We start from the raw sequence: 23,431 nt of genomic DNA, 5'->3' as shown, positions 1-23,431 counted from the left end.
GGGCTCCATGCCAACAATTCCCTTAGAAACTTAGGATCATAGTTTGCCCGAGGTTCAGCCCCGGTGCAATGGGCTTGCGCACGCACCCTGGCCATAGAAAGGGTCCCAAAGAAACAAGATAATGTAAAGGGAAAGAAGTGTACTTATTTGGTTAGGAAGGACAGAAGGCAGTCAGAGAAAGACAAGCACCATATAATTTCACTCATACGTGGAATTTAATAAAACAAATGAACAAAGTAAAAAAGAGACAAAAGAAACAGACTCTTAACTATAGCCAACAAACTGATGGTGATGAGAGGGGAGGTGGGTGGGGGGATGGGTGAAATAGGGATGGGGATTAAGAGTCCTGTCATCGTGGTGAGCACTGAGTATCATACAGAAGTGCTGAATCACTATATTGTCTGCCTGAAACTAACATAACACTGTATGTTAATTATACTAGAATTTTTTTTTTAAAAGAAGGGCATAATGCCCCCTAAACCCACAAACCTAAGGGAAACCCAGTCGAATGCCTGTCAGTAAGAACAGAAAATGAAGCAACATTACCAAGGAAATCAACTGTGGATTACTTGATCGGGCCCAGAAGAAAAGTAATATGCAAAGTTTGGATTTCACAACTGACAAGTCAGAAAAGTAATGGAGGGTTTAATGGCTGGGACATCTTTTGAAGTTTCATTCAGTTAGAAGCCAAATGTCCAATGAATTTCTGAATTCAGTGTGCTTATAAATACATCATCCTAGAAACTGTTTGAAGTCTGATTCCCTCACTGAACATGGAGTGGTAACCCCTTATAAATAAATAAACTCAGAAAGGAGACATGTGAAAAAAGTAGACTATATTTCCAAGGTATTCTTTTTGTTGTCGTTTTTAAGTTTATTTATCTATTTTGAGAGAGACAGAGACAGTGAAAGTGGGAGAGGGGCAGAGAGAGAGGGAGACAGAAAATCCCAAGCAGGCTCCACACTCAGCATGAAGCCTGATGCAGGACTTGAATTCATGAAACTGTGAAATCATGACCTTAGCTGAAACCAAGAGTCAGGTGGATGCTTAACTGACTGAGCCACCCAGGTGCTTCTTTCCAAGGAACTGGCTCGTGAGGTGGAAATAACCAGAGCCTTAAGAGAGGGACAGTGCATGCTTTTTACGTTCACGATGACCCACAAGGTAGAGACTGGACCTGATCATACACTGGCAAGACCAACAGTTTCCAAATGCTAGTCTGTGCACCAACTGCTCCACAGTTACCTGGGACACTAATGAAAACACCAGAGATCTCGGGTGTACCCGGTCCTGGGAATCTGCCCCTGTGGGACCATACCCCAAGTGACAGTATTTTTAAACTAGCATTTGAGATTACTCTGATGCACAGTCAGACCTAGAACCACAGACTGTGGGGAAGGCAATGTTCAAAAGGTTTCGTGAACTGTGACTCCAGGTTCCCATCACACAGGAAATATGGAGCAAGGAACGGCTCTCAAAACCAGATTTCTGGTTGCACCATCACATATGCTCCCCGAAGATAGGGCAAAGATGACCACGGCTGCAGATGTGGGCTGCCCTGGTTGCTTGATGGGGAGCTGGGAGGAAAGGGACACAACCTAACTCAAGGATGGGCCATGCAGACCTGTAAGAAATACAACAAAGGAATCAAGGGTAACAGAAAGGGCTCTCAGCTCTGTTCACCCAAGAAGGAAACCTGGGAAGGAAGTGCTCGCTGCCAGAGAAGGTCAAAGTCAAGATAGGCCACAGAAGGAACAGAAGAATAAGACTGGTTGTGGGGGTAATGGAAATCCCAGACAGGGGGCAGTGTATAACTGCTCAGCTGCCTTAAGTTAGAACAGAGAGGGTAGCACACCAGAGTGACACAACACAGACTTCACATCAGACAGGACTCAGGCATCTCTCTCTCTCTCTCTCTCTCTCTCTCTCTCACCTCCCAGAAACTGTTTTGTTGCTTCTAAATAGGGAATAATTCCTGCCTCAGGCTGAGCACACCAGGACAGTACATAAACAAAGGTACAGAAACTATCACATTCCTCAGGGTCTGGACTGACAGCAGGAACTATAAGAGCAGTCCCCAGCTCAAGGAAGGCACCAATTAGACACCATCTAGAATATCGTGCTCAAGAGTGGACCAGGCCACAAGCTAGAGAAACTAGTGCTGACCCTAAGGAGACGGAATAGAAACTTGGAAGACTTGTGATCTGTGCACGTGAGAGGGTGTCCAAGTCAGAGAGGGCCTGAGGGACTTTGATTCTGGAGCAGTCAGCAGCAGGGGACACTGGTTCCTTCCATGGGCTCCAGGGGGAGAGCTGGGATCAGCGAATGCACGTTCTAGGGAAGTCCAGAAGATGTATCTAATAGAGCTGGGAAAAAACACAGGATGTGTCTTCTGATGTGATGAGCTCTCAGTCACAGAAAGCAAGTGCCAGACAGCAACATTAGGGGATGTCATAGGAAGATTCTTGCACCGGTGGCTGAGTGCGCCCCTGTGTTTAACCATGACACATCAGCACAGAAAGGATGAGAGCTGTCACACTCCTCTGATTATATGTGGAAGTCATAACATTCCCCCTTCCTAGCAATCAGATCTACAATGCCTTGTTAAAGATGGGTTTTTTCTGAGCCTGTAAAACGGAGGAGATAATAATAAATCCTATCCACAGTCAGTGAGGTGAAATCACATTACACAGTGGGGTGCACATAAACAGAAAATGATAGAGGAAGCTTTGTCTCTCCTCCCACACTCTTACCCGTTATGATTAACACACTTTACAGTTACAAAAGCTGTAACCTGCTAAATGAAAACACACCAGCAGACATGTGACCACAGATGCATGACAGGGGGCATGCAGTTAATATACCTTGGGTTCTATCACTGGGGAGAGCTGGTTCCCATCGACACACTATGCAGTGGCAAGAAGGATTTCACACATGTGGAGAAAGAGAGACCAGTGTTAGTCGCAAACAACAACTCAGGACCAGCTGCCTGCTTATATCTGCAGGGCTCATTCCCTCCCTCCCCATCTTTATGTCAGGTAATCACCAGCCATGATGGAAACACAGGCCACTGTCCAAGTCACAGACAGATGTTCTGGACAGCTGCCAGCAATCTGACCAGGAGGAGCAAGAGGCACAGGACCACAGGAACAGAGCCACTGAATGGGCCCAGTGGCCCCTGCCAGCTCCAGCCTTCATGGGTTTCCACTGTAATTACCAGCACTGGTACACTGATCAGACCAAGGGACTGTAGGCAGCAGGGCTCCATTAAGGTGCTCCGTCAGGGAAGGACCCCCCTGGTCTCCAGTGACCTTGCTCAAGAACCAGCATAGGGGTCACCCACATGGTCAAGGGCCACCCTCATATATGGGGCCACAAAGCTCTCCTCATATCTTTCTAGACTCTCAAAAAAGCTTCCTCTCCAGTCTTCTAAATTATCTCATAACTCACTCCTGGGCTCATCAACTTTAGTCACATTACTTCCTCATTCAAAATCTCTGCAATGCTCCCAAGTGGCTCTGGGGATATAGAGTCAGGATTCAAGACCTTCCATGGTTTGATCTGACTCATGGCTCTAAACTGACATCTTCCTGCTCCCTATACCTCAACATCTCCATCAACTCCAGGAAGCATTTCCTGTCCTGCCTCTACAATGCCTTGGGCCACACTTGACCGGTTTTCTCAAAATGTTCATGTAATTCCTGTCTCCCCATCAGCTTTAGAAAAGCCTCTATAAAGTGGGACCTCTATGTCCCAGCACTGCTGGGTAAGAAGTGACTCAGGAGTCTTTACGGAGAGGCTGACGGGCTGACCTTGTCCACAGGTTCACTTCTCAGGTCTTCTAGACTACATGAGAGCTTTTTCTGAGCCCTGGAAAAAACACAAAGGGAACAAAGAAACAGTTACTGGAGAAGGAGGTGCATGGTGTCAGTCATGCAGAGGACATTCCAAGTGTTTTACCAATGTCAAGTGGGTTTAGGGTCAAGTTCAGAAAAAAACCACCCTCTAATCATAACCATTACATAGGAGACTGGCCCATTTCAGAGGATAGCCTGGTCAGACAACATGTTGCTGAGGGCATGAGAGCATCATTTAAATCCAAATCAAAAGGCCTTGGCATTTCTGAAAAATCTAGAATACACTCAGTTCTATTACATCAATGGGAGCTAACTGTTACGTAGTCATAAAAGACAACCTGCAGGGTCAAAAGAGAGGAAAGGTGCCAGTACTGTCTTGTCTGTGAGTCTAAGATGGAATCCAGGGAGGAGGGCACTGTGCCACATTAAAGATGAGCACATTAGCCAGCCACAGCTCCAGAGCACCACCTGCTAGGATCTTCTCACCCTTTGCTCTGGCTCTGTATGCCCTGACTAGTCTGCTCAAGGGAATTTGCTTTCTCAGAGGTTATTTTGCAGCAAAGGGCAATTATACAGAGAAGAGGCAATGCCACTGGTGGTCACAAGGGTTACCTTGTGATAAGTCTCCTCAGTAATGATAGTTCTCTGTTTAGGCGAATAAAGCAGAATCTCTTGGTACATTGGTTTCTTGTGAGTCTGGTCAGTGTGAGTTAATCGGTGTTGACTTCCTCTTGAGTGAACTCATAAACTGACTGGCCAACTGCCGTCGCTGACACTGACATTTTTCTCTAGGGCTAAAGGCTGAGGGAAACAGTGGCTCTCTAGAAAGTGGGGTCCTGAACACATACATTCTGGAGAATTAGCAGCATTCTAGAGAAGCTTCCGTCATACTTAAGGCCAATGTCTCCAGACACCTTGGCTGAAAGACAGCCTGCTCTTGACAGTAGAGCCTCTAGATCTCCATCACAGGGGGCCCAACTTGGAAATGTTCTAAATTGTTGACATAGGGAACTAGAAATAGGTTCATTTTGGGGTGAACCAGGCAGATGGCAGCCAGGTAACCCCACAGGCCAGTGCATTATAAGCTCATTGCCATGTGAAGCTTCCCCAAAGCAACTGGACCGACCTCCCTATAGGAGAAATGGCTCTCCCTGGGGAGCCTGGACTGTCACAGGGCTCTAGGGCTCCTGAGAGCAGGAAGGACATTCAAGAGGGCCTGATAAAAATGAGACACACGTGATGGGATGCTCCCAGCTCTGAGGAGCTGCTGGAGGGCACAGATGACCTGCAGCCAGCTCTCCTTTGAGAATCCAACCCCCGGCCAGGTCTTTTCTTAGTCACAATGGCCCAGACCCTTAGCCCACAGGAAGGAAAGCCCCTCTGTGGCCAGAGGAGGTAGGCACAGTTCACGACTGCTCCACGGCTTGGGCCACATTGTGGCCGCTTCTGGGGCCTGGCATGCTTCTCTGACAGTGAAAGGGCAGGTGTGCCCACGACATGGTGGCCGTGCTCACCACCACACATGGCCAATTCCTGCCATGCAGGAGCCCCAAGAGGGTGTGAGGGCACAGCAGCTCTGGAGAAATGATCAGGCCTCCTACCTGGTTTCCAGTGATTTCTGCGGGAGTGGAGGTGGCCCCGCGGTGGGAGAGCTACATCTTGGAGGCATCTGCACCAGAAACAGAAGTCACCGTAGAGGACGGTTACTATCTAGAGACCTTTCCCCTTCTTTGGACAATTCCCCTTGGGGAGTTGCACTTCCTCCCTTGGGCACAGCCACGGTGGCTGTGTCAATACGGATGCCTTGCTCTTTCAAGATGCCAAGGAGAAAGGAGTATCGAAAACCTAGGCCAACCTGTTCCTCCTTCTCGGGCCTACGTCCACATCCCTGCAGTAGCGTCCTGACACCTGAACCCCTGGGGATCCTGCTGTTCCTGCCCTTTCTGAGCTCAGTTCTTCAGCTTTTCCTTTCATTCAAGGAGCCACCACACACCCTTTCAAAAACGTGCCTCTGTGGTGTAGGCTAGCCAGAGTCGATTTCTGTCGCTTGCAGTGAGAAGCACTACAATTGTTATGAGCAACATCTACTGCCGGCCAGGCCCCATGGGGGTGTGGGGGAAGCGCTCCCCTCATCAGACACGCCATTACGATAAAGATCAGCATGCATGTCCTTATGGTCCTGATACCTACTGCAATATTGGGGTAGAGGGAAGGGAGGGGATACCACAGAAGAGGGTTTCAGAGGGGAGAACACCTGAGAAACAAGAATGGGCTTAGTGAGAAGGCAAAAAGGGAAGAGCATTGCGGGTGGACCAAACATGAGCTAATGGTGGTGTCTAAGGACAACACAGTCTGATGTCTTCAGTACTGTACTAAGTGTAAAGATGGTCTTTTCTCTAGGGCCCAGGAAGTACTTTTTTGGTCTACTATAGGGAGAACCCTGGCATTGTATAGGGCTGTTAAAAGCCTGAGCTTTTTGGCCAGATAGATGTGGATCCAATTCCAGGTTCTGCCATCTACCCACTGTGTGACCTGAAGCAGATTATTGACCCTCTCTGAGCCTCAGCTTCACCATAATAAAATAAGAATCCCAGTGGGGTGTCATGAGGAGAAACGAGGTGAGCCTATGTACAGGGCTCATCACAGGGACCCCATTGAGGTACTTGAGTGTCAATCACTGCTATTTTATTACTGTCAGCAATCTGGAATAAGCTCATTATAAGCTCATGTTGGTATGTTTGTCTGACTTAATAACTGGGTCACTCAATGACAATTTGCTCCTCCCTTAATTAAAAGGGTTGAGCTAGACCTCTGAGACCCTTTTCGGTGTGGCCATTCTAGAGTTTCACGAAACTTTTACATCCTGGGCCAAAGCCCCTTCTCCACTCCAGATCTGGATCTATGAGTTTCTTTGCTTATTTGTATCTCGTCTAAATGCAGAGAGGTTTGTATAAGAGGACCAGACTTTAAACAAGCAAAAGGGAAAGAAATCTGTATGCTGGTTACAGAGGCTGGAGGGGAGGGCTGCGGAATAGGAACGTATCACAGCAATAGGTGTGTTTATTCCCCTCAACGAGCAAGACACTTTCACTCGACAAATACTTGCATTCTCCTGGGCGTCAGACATTATTACGGACACTGGAGAAACAGGGAGAAATAAAATGAAACCACCTATGGTCTCTGCTTACATCCCAGAGAGGAAGGACCAAAAGAAACAAGGAACTGGATTGAAAAGAAAAGTCCTACCCTTGAAAAGTCCAGTATCCACTATGCCACCCCTTGAGTGCTCATACAAATACTAACGCTGTCTGCATGTTGCATTCAGCCTGTGCTGCAAATACGACAGACAGCCCTCCCTGCCCTGTGACCTCCTACAGGAGACTCAAAGAAGGCTCCCAGTGTGCCCCAGAAATCTGCTGGGGGAGCTTTTAGAACACAGGCCTGTGCCTGGGCCCCTCTCCACCCTCGATGCTTTCCCCCAGGCCTCGGGGGCCACTCCATCCATTTAATTTCTCACCTGTCAAGATTTGTACCTGACAGGTACCTGATTTGATCCTCCCCCAAGCTCAGTGCAAGCTCCTAGGGCCTGCTGAAACCCCACATCACAGATGGAAACACAGCACCTCTGGCTTAAGTAATTCGTCAGGGCCTTTGTTTGCACTGTTCCACTTTCGGAAACTTCCCTCGAGTTCTTCTTCATTGATTGAGAGAGTTCTGTCTGCAGGCCCTAGAAGCATTAACGCAGAAGGAGGGGTCATTCCTGTGGGATTCATCTGAAACCTGTGATTACACCACAGATTTCTAACAGTGCTTCTTCATCAAGAAAAACTAAGACATATATAAAGGGACATTACAGGTGTAATTCGTAAGATTCTTCGGGGAATCTGAGAAAGGGCTGTCATGAGGGTCATCTCAAGGTCAAAGGTCATGGGAGGAACAGAGAGAAGGCAGCCCTTACTATTCCTCCCTAACCTTCTCATACCTTGGTCATGGGTCATGATGCTCTGACTCGACCCCAAATACCAAAGGAGGAGGGAAAATAGGGCTGTGATACATGTGCAGGGCCAGCGGAAGCTCAACCAGAATGAGGTCCCTGAACACCCTCAAGGTGGCCCTCTCCTGTGAAGCAGCTGCTTTCCAGGGATCTGTGACAGGAGCCCGGGTCAATGACATGAATGGTAAGGCGGGCAGCCTGGCCCAGGCCCCACTGTGCTCACACGAACACTAACGCTGCCCGCACGGTACGTTCAGCCTGCACAGCAAATATGAAACACAGATAGTCCTCCCTGCCCTGTGACTTCCTACAGGAACCCAGGTACCCAGAGACTCAAAGAAGGCCCCCAAAGTATCCTGGAAATCTGCTGGGGGAGCTGTCAGGAGGTGGACAAGCTCTAATCCCCAATGAGGGTATCGAACTGGTTTTTGGTCCAGGTTGACTGCATTCACTGCCTCTAAAAGGTATCCTGGAAAAACACACAGGAGATCCCCAAGGATGGGGATTCCTAAGGGCTCCTGTTAAGGGCTCTATTTTCTTGATAATATGCTTAGTCCACAGGAGCTCTGGGCTATCATTAGACATAGTTTCTAGAAACCAATAGCTGCCAGTTTCCCACTGTCCAGGACAGTCTAACCAGCTCCATTATCCAGCAGAGGATATTCTCCAAATGAAGGTTAAGAACCTTCTAGCGAAATGCCCCTGGATTTAACACAATAGATGGAATACCTTTGGGAGAAAACAGCAGAATCCTCCTTTCCCTCACCTTGAGTTGCCATCACGATCTCCTTCACCCGCCGATACTGGTTTAACAGCCCCGTGAGCTCCTCTATCCGACGGTCCTGTCACGGTGGGAGAGCAGACTATATGTAAACACCACCACTGGCCCCACAGAGGATTTCATTTGGGGGCCCAGACTACATTCTGGGCACACTGAGAAGAGATGCTATGTGGAAACTAAGGGACACTTCGACGGGAAGTTCAGTGTCCAGCCTCCTTCCCACAGAGACTGGGTTCCCAGTGGTCTGCCCCCTAGGCAGCTGCAAACATTCTTGCCTCTACCCAAAGGCTAGGAGTCCAATCCCTAGCCGTAAAACAATCCCTTCCAGACACAGCCTTCGAGGGGCTTAAACATTTCAGAGGCAGGAAAAGCACTATCTCCCTACCCTCCTGAGGTAGCTTTTGGAATCTGTCTCCTGGATCGAATGCTGTCCTCTGGAGCTACATACAAAGAAAGATTAAAATAAAGCTGTCCTATTTATCCCCAATACCCTCAACCTGTTCCTTAGGAGCCCGAGATTCCTTGCACAACAGGTGAAATTACCAGAGGAGATCAGTTCTTTCAGCAAAGGCCTGGGGACTCGGGAGGCCACGCAGATTTGGGCATTAGACAGACCTGGGTGGGAACCCTGGCTCCACTACCTACTGTTAACGAACCTTGGACAAAACTACTCAAGCACTTTGAAGGTCAGTTTCTTTATCTGTAAAATGCAGGGTTATGATCCTAAGAGGTGATGGCCATCCCAGGTAAGTGCTCTATAATTACAGAGGTGGCTACTTTAGGATTACGCTGGCAATCAGATGTGAAGAATGGAAGGCGGTGGGGTAAACACATCACGTGCTGCCTAGTGTCTCCGTGACGGGTCTGTCACCAGATTGTGTGCATAGGAGATTGGTGGATTGCTCTCAAGTTTTGCCAAGAGTCTAAGCAGCAGTTATGGCATTTGGCAGTAACCACAGGGGTATTTTTTTTCCCCCTGCACCAGCACGAACAGGCATGATTTTATTCTGCATTTGGGAGATTTCGCTTAGGCAAAGTCCCCAGGCATCAAAGCCAAAACAAACGGCTGAGGCTCAGTCTCCAAAAGGCAGAAGCCATTCTCCTGACACGTCCCTGGGTCACTGGCCTGATGGGCATGACCCTGCCCAGAATATCAGAGACCAGTAGGGACGAAACAGCCTGTTAGCAGAGGAAGAATAGGGCTGCCTTGATGGACCATCTTACCTTATCTTCATTGGCAACAAGCAAAGTTTCCATCCCCATTTTCAGACGTTGAATTTCTTGGTCTGAAAGAATTTAGGTGTAGGGAGAATTATTTACACACAGACAGCCATCCCCACGTGCTAAGCTGCTAAGACTTCCCTTGTGAATAAATTGCATGTGGGCTCCTTTACTTCTTTAAGAGCCCATGATGGTGTCTGGTGTAGTCATTCTCATTAAATATTTGTTGGATTACTAAATGAATGTGCAAACCTAATCTCTCATGTTCTCTTTGTAGAAATTAGTGGGGAAAATACAAATTCCATTGACTCGAAGTTGACACAAAAGAACCCAAAAACCTTTCAAAACCAACATCTCAGAAGAATACAGACATTATTACTTGAGTGGGCATGTACCTGGGCTGCTAGCTAGTTTTAGAGAAAAATAATACAGTCCCATGGATTGTAGCAAAGGAGAATTTAAAATAAGAAAGAAAAAAAAAAAGTCTACAGCTGAATGAAGAAAAGAATGATTATGTAAAAGAGCTGGGTACTTGGCTTAATTTAAAACACTATAGTCAGAATTGACTAAAGAATATTTAGACACATCTATAAATATATTAAAACAAATTCTACAGTTAAGGAAAACTATCTTATTTCAGAAACCCACAGAATATCTCTATGGGCCCAGGCACTTGTGTCAGTCTGTGGTGGGCAACCTAAGGCCTGCTCTCACTCTGGACCTAATAGGGGCTCTTGATTTCTTCCCAAACTGGTCTGAAGGACGAGGTCAAAGGCCAATGCCTAAGGGAGCTGGAGGTCAGTCTGCTACATATTTAGGTCTAGGGAGTGGCATATAGTGGAATATTCAAAACAAGGACCTATCCCCATTCCTAAACTGATTATTACAAAAGGAAGAGGGGGTGTCTATATGAGAAACCCACTTAGGGATTGCTAAATAAAGCCTCCCCTGTGGGAATGACACAAAGACAAGTCCTTCCAGTCAAGTGCAAAGAAAAGCTCCAGAGCTTAATGATCAGACTACATGTGAGAGAAGCCTTCAGGGTGGAGTCTTCTGGAATGGGGAGGGGCTCATGGCAATGGTTCCACAGTAGAACTGTGCTTTCTAGGCCCTTTCACGCACACTCATGCATGCATCTGTTCACTTGGACGCGTTTGCACACACAGGACATATGTGCACATCAGTAAGCCTGCTCACACAGGCACACACATAATCATCCATAGACACACATGCCCAGAGGGCCCAGGGGCAACTCTCTCCCAGTCAAGCCAGTTACCTTTTTCTGCGTGGTCGCTGTGCAGGGCTGCAGTCCGGGAGAGCTGGCTGTGCAGGCGCTCAATTTCTGCATCCTTCAGGGCCACCTGCTCTTGCAGCTGGGCTACCTCAGCCTGAAAGAGCAACAGAGGATCCCCACCAGCTCAGAGGGACTACCAGACTGTGATGAAGTACCTCAAGTCATTCATAGCCCGGGACGAGTGGGTCCTAGAACATGCTGGGAAGTCAGGAGCAGAGGCGCCAGAGGTGAGCAGTTAGAGGTGCTTACCGCTGTCCCCACCACATGAGGCTCTGCAGACTGAACTCATTCTCCCTGGCCAATCCGGCCCTGCCCTCAGCTCCCGCTGGTCACCTGCATCCTTCTACCTGACCAGGCTCTTACCTCCCCTGCCCTCTGAGGCCCAGTCACCCCTGAGGCCCGAGGCGCTGGGGCTGGGTGCAATGGGAGAGCTGCTGATGCACATTCTCTTTCCGGATGTGGTCTTCCTTCTCTCAGGGGATTCATGCAACGGCACAGATGTACATCATTGCAACGAGTGCATGCATCTTTCATTTATCCACACCCATACAGGAAACATAGTGGAAATCAAATCACTACTGGTAGGTAGACAAAGAGTGAGCCAAGAGTACCTCCCTTATGTACTCTCTTCATGCACAGCCACGGCCTCTGCCCAGCCTCCATATGAGCACCTATGCACGCTCACCCATATGTACCTCTATACAAGCGTTCAGATGTGCTGAGCAAATACACTTTTGCAAATAAAGTATGTAAGTACAGCCACAGATGTGATACATACATTCATACGTAGACATGCACGGGCAGTTGTGCTGGGTGCTTCACACACCTCTACTAGGCACCGCAGGTTAAATCTCACATGTAACAGTAGGTGTGACCGTCCGCACCTTCCCACGCTTGTGAGAAGATCAGAACCGTGTAGGTCCCATCCCAGGGGCCACACTGGCTTTGGAGCCAAACAAACTTGGATTCCCTCATTTCCTAGTTGGAGGACCTTAGGCAAGTTAACCTTTCTGAGTTAACTTCTGAGTCTTGCTTCATCTCTAAAATGGGGAAAACAGCATTGACCTCAAAGGGCTGTGGGGAGGATTAAATAAGATAATGGTCACGGACAACTTAGCCTAATGCTTGTTACACAGTAAGGGCTCAATAAATGCTGCTACTCTTGCTTCTCTCGTCTTATTCCTTTCCTAAGGGTAACCAGGTAGTTCTCTGAGCATCAAACCAGACAAAGAAAGGGGCCAGCCAACATACAGGAGCCAGCCAACATACAGCAAAGGCCTGTACTCTGGCCATCCCTCCCCATGTGGTAGCCCAATCACATCCCCCCTTCTTTCCTCAAGGTCATAGAATGGGATGCCAGAGCTAACCTTCGAATAGTTTCAAGTGACCGAAAACGAGCACTGAGACTCTTGGTGGCTCCTCTGCCAACAGGCCTTGCGTTCAGTTTCAGGCACACTGACTGAGCGTCCACTCTGCCTCTGACCCAGTGCTCACTGATTTCTCACGTCCAACCTCACTCAATCCTCACAGGATCCCATGAGAGGAAGCAACATCACTCTGTGTCTCTACCAGGGAGACACCAGGAAGAGTGCAGGATGCGATGCGCAAGTCATAGGGCCACTTAGTGACCAGGACACAAACCCCACCTGCTCGGGAGCCAGCTTCTGAATCAACAGCACAGATGAAGGCTACTATTATGGGCCGAGAGCTCTCTGAGCCCACCTTAGGGGTTCTGAAAGAAGCTTCCCTAACATCCCTCAAATGGGAAAAGAGAGGGCCATGTAAAGAAAAAAAGAGGCAGCAAGGGGTAGGCTCTCCTTCTTCTGAAGTGCCCTATGGAGCCCTGCCCCTCTGCTCTGTGGCATCTACCCAGAGAGGCCAGAGAGCAAGCCCAGTGGTGGCAAGCTGCTAGCTGAGACCTACAGCCACGCAGCACTGTCCCCTAGCTCACTCAGGGCCTCGGTGCCTGCGGGCCTACAACTAACAGCCTCGGTGGCTTCTGAATACCTTAGCCTTGAGCCTTTCGGTCCAAATGCCTCTTATTTCTACAAGGACCATACTATTCTTAGAAGATCTTCTCCTAACCTTTCTTGGACCTTCCACGACCATTTTTCCCTTTCTTTGCAGACCAAGTGAGAGCTGGTCTCTGTTAGGAATCTGCATGCCTGATGCTGGTCTCTGGGACCCACAGTGGATCTCAGTGATATGGGTGAGGCAGAGCCCAGCACAATGAGGTCCCTTGTCTCTGAAGCCTGCCTCTGGGTGAGATCATCTATTTAAAACCCTGTAGACTAGGGGCGCCTGGGTGGCTCAGTCTGTTGAGCGCCAACTTCGGCTCAGGTCATAATCTCACGGGTTCGTGAGTTTGAGCCCCGTGTGGAGCTCTGTGCTGACAGCTCAGAGTCTGGAGCCTGCTTCGGATTCTGTGTCTCCCTCTCTCTCTACCTGTCCCCTGATCATGTACTGTCTCTTTCTGTCTCTCAAAAAATAAAACATAAAAATAATTTTAAAAAATTAAAAAAATAAATAAACTAAGTGGCTGAGTCCCAGCTGCCAGGTGTCAATTTCCAGAGGATAGGACAGAAATGACAGGTGCTCTGCTGTGCTTAGCATAGTACCTGTGCCCATAGCTGGGAAGTCTACAACAGGCTACAAGCCCTCTACCTGACCATGAGGGCAAAGGATGCCACTGCCATGGCCACAGAGGCTGGAGCTGTGTGGCCAGAGGTCTGAGGCAAAGGTGTGCGGGCTCGTGCCAGGCAGAGGGGTGCTCCAGCTCCCTGTAAGTACTCAGCTTCGTTAAATCCAGGGATCACCCCTGATTGCTGCCCTGGACGATGAGTTGCCTTCAGGGGCTGACAAGCTTTATGCAGAAGACTAAAGAACTTTCAAGAATAGTACAGGCTTTTACTTGCAGGGCATCAGGATTTTATAAGAAAGAGAGCATGGATTTTGGAATGACACAGATCCAGGTCTGGACCTCACCTTGGCCACCTTGGGCTTTGGTTTTCTAGCCACTGAAATGGGGATAATAAATCAACAGACCTCACTAGGTTATTTTTATGGATCAAATGAGAAAATGTGGGAAAAGAGCTTGATGCATTCTGGCACATAGGAGGTGCCCCTTACCCAGTAGTTACTGAGTAACCTGTAGTATCTCAAAGGTCTCTATGCCAAGGCAAAGAGCTCAGGTGACCTAAAAAGAGTTGTTTGGTTTTATAATACATGGTTGTACAACTTCAAAGGCTTCCCCAAGACAGGACTCGCCTGAGTGGAATTCTGTGACAGAAGGCTCTGAGCTATTTGAGAAAATCACTGCTGCTGGAACAGGTACAGCACAGTACACACAAGGGTGCACTTAGATAAAAACAGGGCTGGAGACAAATGTGCTGTGATTGCCTAGGTTGGTGCTGACTTGGTAAGATCTCGGGAAAGTTACTGAACTTCTCTGTGCCTCGGCTTCCTCGGTAAACGGTTAAGAAAATCATTTTATACAAGCAATTACACAGATATTAATATCATGCTCAGAGTTTTAAGAGCATGACATAAATTGCATATAAATTATCAACACTAGAAATTGGAGAAAGAGCGAGCGAGATTTCCCCCAAAGAGAAATTCCTAGAAGTAAATATTAATAGTGGTAGCTCCTAGGTGGTATAAGGGTGACTTTTATCCATTTTTTTATGGTTTAAAGATTCTCTGTGATGAGTATTGTTTTCATAATCATTAAAAGTTAACTTACAGAAAAAAATAAAAGTATAACCAGAAATTAGGAAAACTCTTAAGTACTTTTTAAAACCCTAGTAAGAAATAAAAATGAAAATCTAGTGAACACCTCTGGGTGGCGCTACAGAGGCCTTAGTGAAATAGCAGGTGTGCTTTCAGGGGGCTGCCTGGACCAGGCTCCCTCCCGCAGGCAAGAATGCTCCTCCAGGGCTATTCCTTCCCCAGCCCAGGCTGCTGAGCTCCCCAGTTCCATAGAAACATGGTTTAGTTAAAACAACAAAGTAGTGGAGTGCATTCAATGCTAAAATACAGCATGCCTATTTAAACCAACCAGTTATTAAAAGGGACCGCTAAATTTAAAGCGATGCAGCCGAGGTAACATCGACGTTCATCTGCCTTAAGACTTCTCACTTGCTCACAGCCCCTTACGGGTCCCATGTCAGCCTAGGGGTGCCACAGGACACAGCAAGACGAAGGAGCTCAGCTATTCCAGCAGTGCATGATCTCAGGGGGCTTTCCCTAGGAGAAGAGCCTTCCCAGATCAAAGCTATCTACTTGCACAATCTGTGCACTATTGTGTGTGCACACAGTAGGGTCAATCTGCACTTCTCCAGCTCAGATCCCGAGCTTGAACCCAGACCCTCCCCACTGGGCCTCAGCACCTCTCCATAAATATAAGAATTGCCTTTTACCTTAGTGGCCTTCAGCTTCCACTCATACTGATTCCGTTCATTCTCCAACTCTTCTACCTTGATTTTGAGGTGCCTGAGCTCTTGCAGTAACTCCTAGAAGGATAAGGGACAAAACAAAGTTCTGATGGTTACAGAGCATGATGTTCCCTGGATAACCCTGGTTAGGCTCATGCAGGGGATGCCATGGGCAAGAGATCCCGTGTCATGTTCAACACTGCAGCTCAAATCCTTAAACATGGTCCTGTTTCAGGAAAAGCTGTGGGCCATTCGAAAACAGAAGCCAGGGCTTCCAGGCATACGAAGAGAAAACTTTGTGTTTTTTTTTCTTTAGAACTAGTTCTGCCTGCCCCTTTCTGACATCCATGTCCTCTGTGGGGTGTGCCCAAATCATGCACAAATGTGGAGGTGCAGGACAAATAGGACTTGGGAGCCAGAGGAACGGAGATACAAAAATGAAGCAGCTTCTTACAGACAAAGTAGCAGGAAGCAGGCTAGGTGGGAGCCCCTCTCTGTGCTGGGGCGTAGGGCAAGGAACCCCAAGAGGGGTGTGTGATCCTGGAAGGCTCCAGAGAAGAAGGGGCAGCCAGCAGGACAGAAAACACTAAGATAACAAATGCCAAATGCAGAGTGTTCTGGGCCAGGAGCGGGGTTCGGCTTGAAGAAAGGAGGGAAGGAGAAGGCAGACCGGCGGAGGGTGGATGCAGGAGGCACAAAGGGAGACAGTCTGTTGGGCTAGGGCAGAGGACAGGTGGCACGAGTGGGAGGTGAGGCCAGAAAGTAAGGTGCAGCCCTACCAGAAAGGCTTTGGATGAAAATACAAAGAGCTCTGAGGCCATTCTTTGGCAGTAGGGAGCCACTGAAAGTTGCTGAGTGAGGAAGGGATGGTTGACCAACTTGCCCGGGGTGAGTTGGAAGTCAGGTTTGTTTCTTCCAACTACAGGGACCTTGCTCCCTAAACTACTCTTTCAGCAAAGACGACACCACTGAGCACCCTTGTCCCAAACCAAGTTTCCTTTAATGGATAATTGGTCCTGCCAACTGGCTCCTATCAGAAAAATTAATGTGTATGTTGATCACTTCCAGACTTCTGAACTCGAGATTCCCACAGACTCCCGACCTAACACGTCTAGGCAGGCATCTCACGACTGTCATGGCCCAAGTGGAACACTTAATTCCCCCTTTTAGACATTCCAACCTCACTAAATGGCAGCTCCATCCACCTACCTCCCTGTGCCAGAAACCTGGGGCCCATCCTTGGCATCTCCCTCTCCCCGACAGATGCAATCTATCCCCAAGCCTTGTTAAGTCTATCTCCAAGGAAGTGGACCTCTCCTTTCTCTCCAACTCAACCACCACTACTCTGATCTAGCAGTTCATGTCAACAGGCCGGGCAGTCTCTCCAGGGGTCGCTCGTCTGTCGTCTTGCCCTTCTTAAAGCCACTGTCCCCCGCGGCATCCAGGGGAACAACACAATTAAAGGACAAATCTGATCCTGGCGCTCCTCTGCTCCTCAAAACTCATATGCTCTCACCAGCACTGCCTGGCCTGACCCGGTGCCCTGCCTGCCTCTTAGATTACTCTCTCCCCCCAGTGATGCACCAAACTGGATACTTTTTAGTTCCTCATCTACTTGGGCCTTTACACACACCGCTCCCTCTTGTCTGGAGCAGTCTGCCAGGTGAATTCCCACCGATCCTTCCTCAGGCCTCCTCAGCAAAGCTATCCCAACCTCTACACCATATTCGGGTGTGGCAGAGTATATCCTTTCTGGTGTGGCACCCTGTATCTCTCCTACGTCATTTGCAATTAGATACTTACTGGTCTGATCGCTAATGCCTGGTTCTCCTCCTGTGTGAACTCCAGGAGGGGTTTGGTTAACTCCGAGCATGCTTTGCTCACCACTGGCACGTGGTAGGTATGTATTATTTCCCAATGAATGAACACGTGAAATTCAGTTCATCGTTTAACTGACCTGGAGTTCTTTGTGTTCTGAGATAGTCTGCCAGAAAGTTACACTGCTTACACTTGAACTTTGTAGGGTAATCCACTAAGATTTTCTTACAGCCAAGGTAAACATTTATTGATGCCTCTTTTCAAAAATATCTTCGAAGCTAAGGTCATTGTACCCATGACCTGCAGCATTAGATTTTAAGGCCTGGTGGGACTTCCAGCCGACCCAGGATGGTTTTCTGAGAAAGTTTCCGGCCCTGCCTGAGAGGCTGCCACCATGGAGACACAGAGCATGATGACGGCCAGGCTCTGATGACCTTTGGCACATCCTCCTCTTTCAAGGTTGTCTGTGGTGCCCATCATCGGCTATAAACACTGGTACAAACGTTAGCCTCTTTTAGACGTCTTTCTGGGTTGACCCACTCAACATGGGGCACTCCCAGGACTTCCCTATTCAAATCCACATTTACCTCTGGGCTCTCATTTCTCCCCCTTGTCATTTAATGTAGGAGGAAATCTCCCCACCTCAACCCCCACCTGCCCCCAAGCTCCCCCTCTACTGTCTGATTCTGGGTAGAGTTTCAGCATGTTCCACGGTTGAGTATGGGTTGTGATAATTTCCCACAGAGCTGAGGCGGACCCTCTGTAATGCTCACAGCTACTATGAACTTGACCTTTCTTCAGGCTTCCAAGTCCTCTTCGACAGTAGGTCTCAGAGGCACAGACTCCTCTCTGTGCAACTGCCATCACCAGGTCCAGTCAGGTCACGCAGGTCCCGGTCCCACCAGGATGAGGGGACAAGTCCAGAACACCGGTCAGGTATACCCCATAGGGTCCAGAGGTCATGAAATCCCTCTAATGCGATTAGGTGGGGAATTTTTCCTAGAAATTCAGATGATGACCTAACTGTCATAGCAAAAGGAAACTGGTGTTCTATTTTCTCACTAGGGATTAACTTCCTTAAAAATAAACTTGAAAGGATTAGCTCACGATGCTATTTTTTCTTTAAAAAAGAAAATAAAAATCACATGAGATAAAACTTCATTTAATCTCCCAGCCCAGGAGGAGAATCAACGCCTGAGTAACACCTGGGAAGGGGAATCCTGAGTCTTCCTTTTGCATGAATGCCCGTCCCTCAGGGCACCTGACACACCTCATTCCCAGCCCTGAGGAAGGCCAGTGCCACCACCTGGCCAAGGGTTGGCCTCACCCGCTCAGACCCTGCTCTCTGAGGGTCTCAGAGCTCAGCTCAGACCCTGAGGGGAGTGCACCAGTCCCAAGCCCTGCCCTGAAGTAACAATAGAGCCGTGTTAAGCCACTGCACTCGCTTGTGGTTAGGAGAAAGCCCAGCCCCTCCACCAGTGAAATGCCCCCACACGCATGCTCTGATATACTTAAGTGTGGTTCCTACAGGTGACCCCTCCCAACAGGCACAGTCCTGGCCGCAGGGAGAGGGCTCGGCTGCGCTGTCACCAGCCGCCACCTCCTCAGGGCGGCCCCTACTGAGTAAGAGGCGCTCTTGAATCTGCCTGTGGATGTCCAGCTGCAGCCTACACATCTGCTCCTGCAGCTCACTGATCACATTCAGAACCGACTGCAGGAAGGAAGAGAGAGGAGAAAAGAGCACTCAGGGTCAGTCAGCTCTCAGACACAAAGCTCCCCAGGAGAGCGGCCCAGAGAGAAGGAAGCATGCAGGGGGCGAGCTGCAGGGGGCGAGCTGCAGGGGGCGAGCTGCAGGGGGCGACCCAGAGGTGACCGCCCACTTTCTTCACGGGAACCAAAAGACCTGGTATTTTTCCTGAACCCTCCCCCTCTACGGGGTGGTCCTGCAGTCTGAGCAAACCCCCGGCAGCTCCTCTGTGCCACGCAGTGGGGGTGCGGTGGGGGGGGCATCCTTGCACACCAACGAGGCACCCGGCCCGGCGGCAGCAGCAGAGACAGGCGCACAGACACGACCCCTCTTACACACGCCCGGGTATAGCTGCCCCTCTCCCGCCCCCCAAACACACCGACACCCACGCGGTGACGTGTGGCATATACCACGCTCGCACACGCTGGTACGTCCCCAACTCTAAACTCTCCCTCACACCCATACCAGACCTTACTCCTTCACTTCCCATTCCAAACCAGACTTCCTCTGTAGCCTAGAGAACATCTTGGCCCTTATATGGCCACTTTGAAAAGCTGCAGCCCCTGGAATTCATGCCTACTCAGTTCTGAACCCCTGTTGCCCACAGGTCTGCTGGGATCTCCTTTTCTACTCCCTAGACATTTAGTCACCGTGTAGAGGCACACACGTAACCATGACAGTCTGTGAGTGCCACCATCCTGAAAACCATGGGGCTTCCAGGGAGTAGTGAGTGGCTAGTTCTGTGTGGGTCAAGAGGAAGGGGCGGCACGAGTCTAGGTGATGTCAAGCAGGCACCTCCGGACCCCTTGCCTGAAGGTGGGAATGGAGAAGAGAGCGCCACACGCCTGGGTAACACGGCTCACGACAGTGCTGTTTGTGGCAGCCAGAAACCGGAAAGGCTGAGGGAAACTATGAGCAGCCCATGGGCCAGGGATGCGGACTTAAGGAAATATCACAACAGAGTGGAACAGAGACCTGGGTGGACAGGGTGGCAGCCAATGAACCTGTCAGGCCTCCCTGCCCACCTTTACTGATATTCTAAACACATCTGGTACTGGGGTCAGCCACCGGCACTGTGGGGCCTGCCCAGGCATGCTGGGAAGAAATTGCCCATCCCCAGTAGTGACAGCGGGGTCTAAGAAGAAAAACTCCCATCTCATATCTTGTTTTGTACATCCCCTTCTCCAGTGTAGAAGGGAAACGGGGTCTGAGCGGCAGCTCGGGGCTGAAAGGATGCTGGGCGAAGGTGCCCGCCCTCCTGTCTGGTGATGCCATTTGGACTCGGAGCAGCAGGGCAGTCCTCGCTGTTGTCAGCAGGCCTGGGGCCTCCCAGCCACTCACCCTTTGAGCTAGCTCACCTGAATTGGCCCAGACAGCCCAGGCTGTCTTCCTCCAGGGTCATCTGTATTTTCCTACCAAGATGAGAGGATTGGGCTGAGAGGTCAGGGTGGCTTTTCTGGGCCTAATTGCCCTGGACCTCAGATCTCTACCCAGCTTCATTGTTACTGGTCCCTGCACCCTGATGGGCCACTTACCAACGGGCTGGGGCCATACCTGCCGTCTGTGTTCTCAACTGCAGTCCTAGTGGAGACACTGGGCTCTGACGTGGCCTTTGTTCTGTGTGCCACTGGGTTCCAAACCCCTTGCTGGCTTAGCACACGTGCCTGACAAGGGTAGAGGATTCACGCCTGACTGGCCTGAGCTACTAGGCATCACAGGCCAGCTCTATCTCCTGTTGTGGATTTGCCACCATTGGAAGGTGCTAAACAAAGACGGTCCACATTCAGTTCGTTTGTGCTTTTTCATCTGAGAAGTCTCAGTCTTTTGGTACTTTAACTACTTAGCATACCTGCTGGGTGGCAAGAATTAAGAGGGAGGAAAGGAGCTAGAATTGGAGGCCCCAGCAGGGGATGGGGGTTGGGGATAGGGTTAGCTAAGCACAAAGCACATATGGGGGGTTCAGGTAGACCCTAGATGAGCAACAACAAGTTAACAGAGATCTTTCCAATGGTCTTGATCTTTGTAAAGTAGGTAAGGTTGCCCTCTCAAAAGACGTAGCAGCGAAACAAAAGGGGGCACAGATTTAGAATGTGTAGGCATGAGAGGAGGAAAGGTAGGTATGGATAAAAGCAATACTAAGGAAAGGGGAAGATTCAGCTGGGAACTCATTAGCATGGGGGCAATTAACAGAAAAATTATCTAATCCTCTGACCAAGAGCCCCGGGCCGGAAGGAAGGATGGCCAGTTAATCAAGGATAGAGCTAAAAGCAATCCCCCAAGGTAAAAGATCGGCATTTACGTCCCTAGAGAGGGAGGTCAGCCTGTTATGGGCAACTAAGCCACGACGGGCATAGGCATGATGCTGTCGAAGCGTGCAGGCAGCTACAGACTGCCTTTCACTTTTGTAGAATGAGGGTCCATCTCATCAGGTTACCTCGAGGGGTTACCCAGGTGAGCCTTAGGTGAAGCACCTGGCACGGGGCCTGGCACACGGGAGGCATCCGACAAATGTGAGTTCACTTCCCCCACTGCTGCTCCTTTACCAGGTGTTTGATCCGTAAAAAATGAACCAAACTGGGAGAACAGAAAACACCCAGTGGTGACCTAGTTAAGGCCCACGTGACATTGATGGCTAACAACAAAAGCCCAGGGGCTCCGCACTCTTCTGGAGTGTTCACCTTATTGGTCACTCTTTCCCAGAACCTTTAGTCCCTAAGTCCACTGGCCTTGCTGGTTTTCAGACCTGCTTGTCTCTCTTATAGAAGCTTCCCTCAATTGTTAAACCTCTCAAATGAGGAGTCTAAACTTGCTGCCTGATTTCATCATCGCATTCATTCCCTCCCCTCCCCCTGCATCAGTGGCCTCCAGGCAGACCAGCTCTGTCCCCAAGACTGATGAGGGACAGGGCTCTTCCTCATGGCCCCAGGGCCCTCTTCCTGCTTAAATCACAGGCGAGCTCCTGTCCTCAAACTGCTTGCCTCCCTCTTGAAGTGTTTCCTTCCCTACCTTTAGCGATTTTCCACCACTCAGGTTCTTACCTCTTTTACCCCTTTTCTGACAACCTAGCTATTGCTCAAGTCTGTGTAGGTTTTTATGGATCCTGATGCCGGCTGGTCGAGTTGATTTTTCTTTGGCTTCATGTCATCACTGCTTTATGATTTTCTAGATCAGCATCCACGTTACACATTAAAAATGCTCAATTAGGGGCACCTAGGTGGCTCAGTCAGTTTAGGGTCCGACTTCGGCTCAGGTCATGATCTCACAGTTCGTGGGTTCCAGCCCCATGTTGGGCTCTGTGCTGACAGCTCAGAGCCTGGAGCCTGCTTCGGATTCTGTCTCCGTCTCTCACTAACCGCTCCCTACTCACACTCTGTCTCTGTCTCAAAAATAAATAAACATTAAAAAAAAATAAAAATAAAATGCTCAATTGGTAGGAGGAGTAAAGGCAGAGGACTCTCACCCTCTACAATAAACCTTCCTAGACATGGTCTATAGATGCTATTATCATGGGGGTACCAATATGCCTATCTTAGCATCCATCCTATACTCCTCCAGCTCATCCACAAGACTCCCCAAGCAGGGCTTGTGCAATGCCTCACAGAAGTATACATTTACCAGGTCTATTCCACCGACGCGTTCCCAGCCAGACACAGGAGGTCAAGCTGATGTAACTCACTATATTTTTTTTGTTTTTAATTTTTGAGAGAGTGAGAGCCTGCAAGCAAGAGAGGGGCAGAGGGAGAGGGAAACAAAGGTCCAAAGCAGACTCTGCACTGAGAGAGCACAGAACCCGATGTGAGGCTTGAACTCAGAAACTATGGGCCAAAATCAAGAGTTGGACGCTTAACTAAGCCACCCAGGCACCCCAATGTAACTCACTCTTAACACAATCCCTACTTGATCTTCTGGCCTCCCACAAACCATCATAGGGTTGGCCCCAGCCTCAACAGACTAAATTTTATGGAACCCATCTAACTTTCTTTGCCATCTGGGGAAAAAAAAAACCGGTTCACTTCTAGTTTGCTAGCAACTCACCTGATTTCCCTGATACCTTAAAATTCACTTATAGCAAGCAGTTTGGGGACCACTGTCCTAAGTTCTTTGTGCCTGAGGCATCAGAACAGAACCCATTCTTTCTTTGATCTTCTTATGGAGAACATAACTTTAACAAAAAGTCTCTCTCCTGTCCTCAGCATTGTCCTTTTGTTTGGGGTTTGCCCCTGCTGCTATTGCTTGTGCAGGTGCACTTTGTTCAGTCCTCTCTTATATTTTTTATTATTTTTTA

At 49.1% G+C, this 23,431-nt stretch overlaps 1 protein-coding gene across 7 annotated transcripts in view; it reads right to left on the bottom strand.

Annotated features, from left to right (window-relative positions):
* Window positions 1–23,431, bottom strand: part of PPFIBP2 (PPFIA binding protein 2) — a 142,862-nt gene that overhangs the window by 18,145 nt on the left and 101,286 nt on the right. For all 7 annotated transcript variants that reach the window (XM_043580544.1, XM_043580546.1, XM_043580545.1 and 4 more), the window contains 8 exons: window positions 15,567–15,659; window positions 11,131–11,242; window positions 9,858–9,919; window positions 8,619–8,694; window positions 7,482–7,585; window positions 5,460–5,527; window positions 3,814–3,871; window positions 2,866–2,907 (listed from right to left, as the gene is read on the bottom strand). In XM_043580544.1, coding sequence (XP_043436479.1) covers window positions 2,866–2,907; window positions 3,814–3,871; window positions 5,460–5,527; window positions 7,482–7,585; window positions 8,619–8,694; window positions 9,858–9,919; window positions 11,131–11,242; window positions 15,567–15,659 — 615 coding nt within the window. The remainder of the gene's footprint in view (window positions 1–2,865; window positions 2,908–3,813; window positions 3,872–5,459; window positions 5,528–7,481; window positions 7,586–8,618; window positions 8,695–9,857; window positions 9,920–11,130; window positions 11,243–15,566; window positions 15,660–23,431) is intronic.

The sequence above is a fragment of the Prionailurus bengalensis genome, chromosome D1, assembly GCF_016509475.1.
Source record: "Prionailurus bengalensis isolate Pbe53 chromosome D1, Fcat_Pben_1.1_paternal_pri, whole genome shotgun sequence".
NCBI classification, from domain to species: domain Eukaryota; kingdom Metazoa; phylum Chordata; class Mammalia; order Carnivora; family Felidae; genus Prionailurus; species Prionailurus bengalensis.
This window is presented reverse-complemented; position numbering and strand designations above follow the sequence as displayed.